This window comes from Oncorhynchus tshawytscha, unplaced genomic scaffold, assembly GCF_018296145.1.
Source record: "Oncorhynchus tshawytscha isolate Ot180627B unplaced genomic scaffold, Otsh_v2.0 Un_contig_2462_pilon_pilon, whole genome shotgun sequence".
In the NCBI taxonomy this organism is placed as follows: domain Eukaryota; kingdom Metazoa; phylum Chordata; class Actinopteri; order Salmoniformes; family Salmonidae; genus Oncorhynchus; species Oncorhynchus tshawytscha.
The window spans coordinates 40,424-50,881 of record NW_024609503.1 but is presented as its reverse complement, the minus strand read 5'-3'; the positions used below and the strand labels follow the sequence as shown (position 1 = coordinate 50,881).

Here is a 10,458-nt window from a genome sequence, read left to right as displayed (position 1 = left end):
GTGAGCAACGTGAGCAACTGGTCTGTCTTTTTTTATTTTTCAAAGAGGAGAGAAAAGGGCAAGCTAGTTATTTATAATGTTCGTTGAGTGTCAGATTGGAGTATAGCGGAAAGTACAACCGACAACGTGACTACAGAATGACATTTGACCATGCAGCAAGCCCCGCTCTCAGTTCTTATATGCTGTGAAACCTTACCGAACTTATAGTTTTTCCTCTTGCATGTCTCTCTGTCTCTCTCTCCACACACACACACACACACACGCCATCAGATTTGCAGGTTAAAAAAAATACTACTAGCCAACTAGCAATTCTATAAAGTTGGCTTTAGCTAGCCCAGATGGGTTCCCAATCTCCCAACCTCCAAGAAGCTAGATGCTTTTAGTAACGGTAGTATTTACATACTAGCCTTGTTAGGAATTAGCTTGCAAAGCCAGAAGTTCAATTTCAATTTACTATGTAGGGTCGGTCCTAATGCAGTGGGGAAATTGAGATTTAAAAAAAATAGAACATAAATTAAACAGACTTTTCAAATGTCTGTCTGTTGTATACCCACTTCCTCTCCGCTTACCGTACGTCATAATTAAAGTTCTGCAGGTGCGCCATACCTGCAACAAAAAAAAGTCAGAACTTGTGGGGGACTTTTATTTTGAAATGAGGAAATCCGAAAGGAACTGACTTCGCTGAGGAACTGCATGGGTCTACAACAGACCCACGTTTGGAAAGTCTGTTTAATTATAAGTTCCACTGATGCAATCTCTATTGCACTCCACACTGCCCTTTCCCACCTGGACAAAAGGAGCACCTATGTGAGAATGCTATTCATTGACTACAGCTCAGCATTCAACACCATAGTGCCCTCAAAGCTCATCAATAAACTAAGAACTCTGGGACTAAACACCTCCCTCTGCAACTGGATCCTGGACTTCCTGACGGGCCGCCCCCAGGTGGTAAGGGTAGGTAACAACACATCCGCCACACTGATCCTCAACACGGGGCCCCCTCAGGGCTGCGTACTCAGTCCCCTCCTGTACTCACTGTTCACTCATTACTGTATGGCCAAGCACGACTCCAACACCATCATTAAGTTTGTCGGTGACACAACAGTGGTTGGACTGATCACCGACAACGACGAGACAGCCTATAGGGAGGAGGTCAAAGACCTGACCATGTGGTGCCAGGACAACAACCTCTCCCTCAACGTTATCAAGACAAAGGAGATGATTGTGGACTACAGGAAAAAGATGACCGAGCTCACCCCCATTCTCATTGACAGGGCTGCAGTGGAGCAGGTTGAGAGCTTCAAGTTCTTTGGTGTCCACATCACCAACAAACTAACATGGTCCAAGCACACCAAGACAGTCATGAAGAGGACACGACAAAACCTAATCCCCCTCAAGAGACTGAAAAGAATTGGCATGGGTCCTCAGATCCTCAAAAGGTTTTACAGCTGCACCATCCTTACTGGTTGCATCATTGCCTGGTATGGCAACTGCTCGGCCTCCGACCGCAAGGCACTACAGAGGCTAGTGCAAACGGCCCAGTACATCACTGGGGCCAAGCTTCCTGCCATCCAGGACCTCTATACCAGGCGGTGTCAGAGGAAGGCCCTAAAAATTGTCAAGACTCCAGCCATCCTAGTCATTGACTGTTTACTTTGCTACCGCATGGCAAGTGGTATTGAAGCGCCAAGTCTAGGTCCAAGAAGCTTAAAGGTTAGAACCCCAAGCCATAAGACTCCTGAACATCTAATCAAATGGCTACCCAGACTATTTGCATTGCCTCAATCCCCCATCCTCTTTCACACGGCTGCTAATCTCTGTTGTCATCTATGCATATTTACTTTAATAACTCTACCTACATGTACATGTTACCTCAACTAACTGGTGCCCCCACACGTTGACTCTGTACTGGTACCCCCTGTATATAGTCTCGCTATTGTTGTTTTACTGCTGCTCTTTAATTACTTGTTACTTTAATTTCTTATTCTTATCTGTATTTTTTTAAACTGCATTGTTGGTTAGGGGCTCGTAAGTAAGCATTTCACTGTAAGGTCTACTACACCTGTTGTATTCGGTGCATGTGAATTATAAAATTTGATTTGATTAGATGTTTTTTCTCTCTCAAATCTCCCCTGCATAAAGACCAAGCCTACAGACAATCAACAAAATAAGTTGAAATGTAATTTTATTAAACTTTTAGCTTCTGGCAGATTATTCCGGTTTTTTGCAAGCTAATTCCAAGCAATGCAATTGTGTAAATGCTAGCGTTGCTAAAAGCAGCAACCAAGAAGACATTTCAGGATATCAATCAAGTTAGAGTAGGCAAGGTTGGTTTAGAAAATCAAGTAATAGCTAAATGTATCGAATAAGACTCAAATTTCTTGAACTCTTTTACCTAGATTTGATCAGAGATGCAGAGAAAAATATTTAGTTTCTTTAAAAAAAGAACCACCAGGAGGAGACAGACAGCTTAAGAGGTATGCTTAGATATGCAGAACATTTGAGGTATTTGTTTACGCAGAATTAAGTATGATTATGGCTCTAGATTGCAGGAAAAAGCTGTTTGAGGTGCCCTCTGCACCACCTCCCCAGCCATCTTCACGTACTTTGTGCCCCCTCAGATTATTGCGGTGCATGAGGCACCTGCACACACACACACACACACACACACACACACACACACACACACACACACACACACACACACACACAACCCTTTAGTAACCCGTAACGATAAATACATTACAGTGAACCACATTGCTTGTTAACAATATAATAATTGGAAAATATCTATATTTCATCTATTGGTTTAGGTTATTAGTTTCATAGAGATCTCTCTTCTCTGTGATTAGACTTCAAATTGAGTGTCACCACAATGTAAACATATTGTTATGACAGATATCTAACACAGCTCACACAGAGTTGTCAGTCTCTGAGCCACACCAAATATGGCCGCTGCTTCCATCCCTTTTTTTAGCCACGGGTTTCCGCTCTATTGACCAATCACCACGTGCGCTGTGGAAATCCTCCGCTCTTTCCGGGGGTGGAAGTTCACGAATTAAACGCACAAGTGGCGGGAGTTGTTGTCAAGTAGGATCTGATCGAAGTCACCACATTGAACAAAGGTAGCTACAACATTTTATTGCCAAGTAGCGAGAGCTAGCTAACCATGTCACATGTGTCCGATTGCCAAATACATGCGGATAATAATTAATTGGTATACCCATTTGTTTCTTTGTAACTAGCTATTTACAATTGAAACAGGGCTAGCTAGTTAGCTATAGCTCATTTGCAGGCGTGTTGTTGTTCAACGACGTTGAGAAGTTCACATGGCAGCAAATAAACACCTCGACGGCGGCTTGTAACTATTAATATTGATAGTTACTTACTAATGATGCCTGCTCCTCTTCCAAATGTGACCAGTAGTTACCAGTGTCTCAACTTCATCAGCGGATAGCTAGCTATGAGGTTGGCAAGTGATATTTGGATTCGGTTTATTGTAGCTAGTTAAAGTTTGCTGTTGAAGGCACAGTCCTTCATTCGTGTTTCAGCCAAACGGCAGCCCTGCCACTTGGTTCCTATAGTTAGTGGTGTAAAATACTAAGTATTTAAGTAAACTTACTTAAGTAAACAACTAGTAAACAACTAGTAAACTTACTTAAGTAAACAACTAGTAAACTTACTTAAGTAAACTACTTAAGTCGTTTTTTTTTGTTAGTTACTATTTATATTTGACAACTTATACTTTTACTCCACTACATTCCTTAAGTGTGCTTTTTACTCCATACATTTTCCCTGACACCCAAAAGTACTCGTTACATTCAGAGTGTTTAGCAGGACTGGAAAATTGTCAAATTCACGCACTTATCAAGCAAACATCCCTGGTCATCCCTACTGCCTCTGATCTGGCGGACTCACGAAACACAAATGCTTTATTTGTAAATAATGTCGGAGTGTTGAACTGTGCACTTGGCTATCCGTAAATTAAAAACACAAAAACACCGTGTCGTCTGGTTTTATTAATATTAGACATTTTAAATGATTTTTTTACTTTTGATACCTAAGTACATTTTATCAATTACATTTGCTTTTGATACTTAAGTATATTTAAACCAAATACTCTGACTTTTCCTCAGGTACTATTTTACTGGGTGACTCACTTTTATTTTAGTAATTTTCTTTTAAGGTATCTACTTTTACTCAAGTATGAAAATGTTGTACTTTCTCCACCACTGTAGTTAGTTCACAGGAATAGCCAGGGCTGGATACATGTAGATAACTTTGTAAAAATAAGGGAGCTACTGTAGCTAGCTAGGTAATACTCAACTTCATAGATGGAGCTATGAACCTAATAAGTCCCAGTCTACATGAGAACAGAGTGATAGCTAGTTTGACACATACTTTGAAGCTATAGTTACATTGTTTAAAAGACATTGTATCAACCTTATATTTTGGATTATGGTGGGGTAAGACCGTTCTACTAAACTCATGAGCCATTTCAAGAATCATTGGGCATTTAAATGAAGTGGCCTAAATATTGAATTCTATGAGGGTAGCTGGCTAGCAAGCTAACACAACCTTCACTGTCCACCTGACTGATGCCCAGGCAGCCACTGCGCAAGAAAGCTCACCATAGCTTCATCAGTGACAGTTGAAGTCGGAAGTTTACATACACTTAGGTTGGAGTCATTAAAACTCGTTTTTCAACCACTCCACACATTTCTTGTTAGCAAACTATAGTTTAGGCATGTCAGTTAGAACATCTACTTTGTGCAAGACACAAGTAATTTTTCCAACAATTGATACATACAGAGTATTTCACTAATAATTCACTGTATCACAAATCCAGTGGGTCAGGAGTTTATATACACTAAGATGACTGTGCCTTTAAACAGCTTGGAAAACTCCAGAAAAATGTTGTCCTGGCTTTAGAATCTTCTGATAGGCTAATTTGCATCATTTAAGTCAATTTGAGGTTTACCTGTGGATGTATTTCAAGGCCTACCTTCAAACTCAGTGGCTCTTTGCTTGATATCATGGGGAAATCCAAACTAATCCGCCAAGACCACAGAAAAACATTTGTAGACCTCCACAAGTCTGGTTCATCCTTGGGAGCAATTTCCAAAAGCCTGAAGGTACCACGTTCACCTGTACAAACAATAGTACGCAAGTATAAACACCATGGGGCCATGCAGCCGTCGTACCGCTCAGGAAGGAGACGTGTTCTGTCTCCTAGAGATGAACGTACTTTGGTGCGAAAAGTACAAATCAATCCCAGAACAACAGCAAAGGACCTTGTGAAGATGCTGGAGGAAACCGGTACAAAAGTATCAATATCCACAGTAAAGCGAGTCCTATATCGACATAATCTGAAAGGCCGCTCGGCAAGGAAGAAGCCACTGCTCCAAAACCGCCATAAAAAAAGCCAGACTACGGTTTGCAACTGCCCATGGGGACAAAGATTGTACTTTTTGGAGAAATGTCCTCTGGTCTGATGAAACAAAAATAGAACTGTTTGGCCATAATGACCATCGTTATGTTTGGAGGAATAAGGGGAGGCTTGCAAGCCGACGAACACCATCCCAACCGTGAAGTACGGGGGTGGCAGCATCATGTTGTGGGAGTGCTTTGCTGCAGGAGGGACTGGTGCACTTCCCAAAGTAGATGGCATCATGAGGCAGGAAAATTATGTGAATATATTGAAGCAACATCTCAAGACATCAGTCAGGAAGTTAAAGCTTGGTTGTAAATGGGTCTTCCAAATGGACAATGACCCCAAGCATACTTCCAAAGTTGTGGCAAAATGGCTTAAGGACAACAAAGTCAAGGTATTGGAGTGGCCATCACAAAGCCCTGACCTCAGTCGTATAGACAATTTGTGGGCAGAACTGAAAAAGTGTGTGCGAGCAAGGAGGCCTACAAACCAGACTCAGTTACACCAGCTCTGTCAGGAGGAATGGGACAAAATTCACCCAACTTATTGTTGGAAGCTTGTGGAAGGCTTCACAAAACATTTGACCCAAGTTAAACAATTTAAAGGCAATGCTACCAAATACTAATTGTGTGTATGTAAACCTCTGACCCACTGGGAATGTGATTAAAGAAATAAAAGCTGAAAAATAGTTCTCTTTACTATTATTCTGACATTTCACATTCTTAAAATGAAGTGGAGATCCTAACTGACCTAAGACAGGGAATTTTTACGAGGATTGTATGTCATGAATTGTGAAAAACTGAGTTTAAATGTATTTGGCTAAGGTGTAAGTAAACTTCCAACTTCTGTATAATCAAAGTGGCCAGATGACAGTGAATTATATCAATCAGAATGAAATAGGCCTGGCTATATAATACACATGCTATTTAACTAACGTTTTTATCCAAAGGGTCCATTTTTTTATTGATGGCTGTAGCTGTAATCAAACCCACGACCTGATGGTACCAGCGCCATGCTCTACCAGCTGAACCAGTTGTAGCCTATTTGGTTGAATAGAATACACTGGAATTACTTACATTTACCAGAAGGAACTTAAGTTGTTGCAAATCAGATAAGATAAATATATAGTACTAAATATATAAACAACATTCACACGTGACAGATACAAATGCTTACAAGGAGTGTAAAGTACTAATCGTTGGCCCATTGATGTCTCCTGTAGATGGATGCTAAAAGGCGGAATAGTGGTCTGCCGAGGGGCGGAGCGTCCCAGGCCAAGCGTGGTAAAACTGGGGATTGGGAAGACAGCCCGTCAAACTTCGAGGAGGAACTCGCCCTGTTCGAAGAAGCCGATATGGAGGCGGAGGAGAGGGAAGGACAGGCGGGGCATGACGTCATCCCTGTTGGTGAGAGGATGAGAGGAGAGCGCATGGTGATGTGCATTGTGCAGGCTTTAGTCTTACCAGGGATTCCTATTGTCTGGAATGACTGGAATGTTTAGGATTTCTGCCATTTAACTAGCCTGAAATCCAGAACCTGTTTAAAACCATCATTCCACTCCATGTAGGCCAACTACATGTTTAGCATGACAAGGAGTGGAATAACTCAACACACGGGTACCCAGGCTACCATTTGACGCCGGTGGTGGAGAGTTTAATTCATTTTTCACCAACCTGCCTCTTTAACATCACACTGACTGACCAATCTCCTGTCTTCTGCATGTGACCCGTGACCTGGTTGCAGGTGAGCTGTTCTCTGCTGACCTCAACCCCCGATGGCGTAGGCCGCAGGCCGCCCCTCTTAACCCGGACTCTGACACCCTGGTCTTCCAACAGATTGACCTCGACTACTATTTAGGTAAGCTATGTCACTGAAATGTTTAGGGTTTCTGCCATTTGACTAGCCTGGAATCCAGAACCTGTTTAAAACCATCATTCCACTACATGTTGGCCTACATGGAGTGGAATGTTGCAATAAAGCTCAGGGATGAGGCTGGAGAAATGTAACCACTGTCAAGATCATAGATGGATATATAAAGGCAATGCCTGACAGTCCATGGGACCAACAGGTTAGTTTTAGTTGAAGCATATTTAGGCTGCCATGGACTTCTAAAGGCCATTTTTCTGTCACGTTTTAAGGCAGGAGTGCGAGTCATGACACCAACCTAAACTGTTTGTGATGGTCTGTTCAACAGGGGCTGTTGTGGCTGGCATGCCAGGTCAGTCTCAGGGGAATGTACCAATAATCCGCATGTTTGGGGTGACTGACAGCGGGAACAGTGTGTGCTGCCACGTGCACGGCTTTGCCCCCTATTTCTACATCCCTGCCCCCAATGGTGAGTTTTCTCTGAAAATGAGTAATATAATGATACGCAACATTACTCTACATATCAGACCTATTAGTGTGAGCTAAGCATGGCATGAACGTGTGGGATACGTGTTTTCTAGGCATCACAGTAGCAATGTCGTGGTCACTTTAAGAAGCAGAAGACTACATTATTATTTAGGACTAAATCTGAGGGCCAACTACAAATGACATGAAAATAATGGCTTTAATTTTGTCCACCGAGTCGGTGGAATGGAGTAACAATATCAAACTCATCCACCCCTTTTTCTCTCTCACTTTCCCCCTCCCTTCCTCTCTCTGTCTCAGGGTTCACCAGTGATCACTTGAGTGAGTTCAAAAGGGAGCTTAACTCTGCTGTGCTGAAGGACATGCGCTCCAACAAGGACAACATATCGGTCACTGTGCTGGCGGTGGACATCACACGCAAAGAAAGTATGTATAGTGCCCATGTCTGGTCTAGTGGTGGCACTGCAATAGGCTAGTGGTGGCACTGCAATAGGCTAGTGGTGGCACTGCAATAGGCTAGTGGTGGCACTGCAATAGGCTAGTAGTGGGACTGCAATAGGCTAGTGGTGGCACTGCAATAGGCTAGTAGTGGGACTGCAATAGGCTAGTAGTGGGACTGCAATAGGCTAGTAGTGGGACTGCAATAGGCTAGTGGTGGCACTGCAATAGGCTAGTGTGCAATAGGCTAGTGGCACTGCAATAGGCTAGTGGTGGCACTGCAATAGGCTGGTGGCACTGCAATAGGCTGTGTGGCACTGCAATAGGCTAGTGGTGGCACTGCAATAGGCTAGTGGTGGGCACTGCAATAGGCTAGTGGTGGTGGCTAGTGCAAATAGGCTAGTGGTGGCACTGCAATAGGCTAGTGGTGGCACTGCAATAGGCTAGTGGTGGCACTGCAATAGGCTAGTGGTGGCACTGCAATAGGCTAGTGGTGGCACTGCAATAGGCTAGTGGTGGCACTGCAATAGGCTAGTGGTGGCACTGCAATAGGCTAGTGGTGGCTGCACTGCAATAGGCTACTGTGGTGGTGGCACTGCAATAGGCTAGTGGTGGCACTGCAATAGGCTAGTGGTGGCACTGCAATAGGCTAGTAGTGGCAATGCAATGCAATAGGCTAGTGGTGGCACTGCAATAGGCTAGTGGTGGCACTGCAATAGGCTAGTGGTGGCACTGCAATAGGCTAGTGGTGGCACTGCAATAGGCTAGTGTGGCACTGCAATAGGCTAGTGGTGGGACTGCAATAGGCTGTGGTGGCACTGCAATAGGCTAGTGGTGGCACTGCAATAGGCTACTGCAATAGGCTAGTGGTGGGGCACTGCAATAGGCTAGTGGTGGGACTGCAATAGGCTAGTGGGACTGCAATAGGCTAGTGGTGGCACTGCAATAGGCTAGTGGTGGCACTGCAATAGGCTAGTGGTGGCACTGCAATAGGCTAGTGGTGGCACTGCAATAGGCTAGTGGTGGCACTGCAATGGTGGCACTGCAATAGGCTAGTGGTGGCACTACTGTAGGCTGGTGGTGGCACTGCAATAGGCTAGTGGTGGCACTGCAATAGGCTAGTGGTGGCACTGCAATAGGCTAGTGGTGGCACTGCAATAGGCTAGTGGTGGCACTGCAATAGGCTAGTGGTGGCACTGCAATAGGCTAGTGGTGGCACTGCAATAGGCTAGTGGGCTGCAGGCTAGTGGGCACTGCAATAGGCTAGTGGTGGCACTGCAGGCTGGATACACTGGGTGCACTGTAGTCATTTGTGGTGGCACTGCAATAGGCTAGTTGGCAGCAATGGTAACATGGACATGTTTTGGCACTGCAATAGGCAAAGAAAAGAAAAGCGTAGGGGACTGCAATAGGCTAGTAGTGGGACTGAATTGGTGGCACTGCAATGAACTGCAAGTAAAGACTGCAATCTATCAGTCCTTACCTCCTTTTACCAAGGATGCAGAGGAGTATCCTGTGTGTTAACAGTTGAACTGTTGTGTGTGTGTGGTAGCTTGAAGTGCTGTGGTGTTGACTAGGCTGACAAGGTAGTGGATAACTTCCTCCCCATCTCTCCTCCAGGTATGTATGGTTACCATGGGAAACGGATTGCGGACTTCCTTTGCATCACTATGGCAATGCCTCGTCTGATTGCCCCGGCGAAGAGGCTCCTGGAGCAGGGATTTAAGTTTGGACATTTCCCCATTCAGAGCTTCTCTTCCTACGAGGCTAACATCGACTTTGAGATCAGGTGTGTGTGTGTGTGTGAGGGAGAGGGAGGGAGAGGGAGTGAGGTAAAAAAAAAAAGAAGCAGTCCTGGTTTTCCCTTGACATGTTAACCCAGTTCATTCCCTAAACTGCCGGGCCTCTCTTACCCTCCGTACTGCCTCAACGAGCTGCAACACTCTGACAGTCTAATCAATACAGTTCATATATGCTATCGAAAAAATGATCACTTGGTTGTGTTTATGACGGTCATGAGTAACATTAGAATACAGCATGTATTTAATTTCAAAGAACACATTGTCAATAGTTTATGTTACTGTAGGTCATCTGTTGCAGTGTGTTCACGTGTGGAGGGCATGAAACAGGGTTTATTCTTGTAAAACATTTTATTTTGAAATAGTGTTTATCTTTTAATTTTGAGAGTTAATTCACAATGGTAAGTGTGTTGGACACCTCCGAATGTGTTCTTT

The 10,458-nt window shown here is 43.9% G+C and overlaps 1 protein-coding gene across 1 annotated transcript in view; it reads left to right on the top strand.

Moving 5' to 3' along the window:
- The first annotated feature begins 2,978 nt into the window (after positions 1-2,978).
- Positions 2,979-10,458, top strand: part of pold1 (polymerase (DNA directed), delta 1, catalytic subunit) — a 38,133-nt gene continuing 30,653 nt past the window's right edge. The window contains exons 1-6 of the mRNA XM_042315557.1: positions 2,979-3,125; positions 6,657-6,840; positions 7,178-7,291; positions 7,629-7,769; positions 8,087-8,212; positions 9,845-10,013. Coding sequence (XP_042171491.1) covers positions 6,657-6,840; positions 7,178-7,291; positions 7,629-7,769; positions 8,087-8,212; positions 9,845-10,013 — 734 coding nt within the window. The 5' untranslated portion in view covers positions 2,979-3,125. The remainder of the gene's footprint in view (positions 3,126-6,656; positions 6,841-7,177; positions 7,292-7,628; positions 7,770-8,086; positions 8,213-9,844; positions 10,014-10,458) is intronic.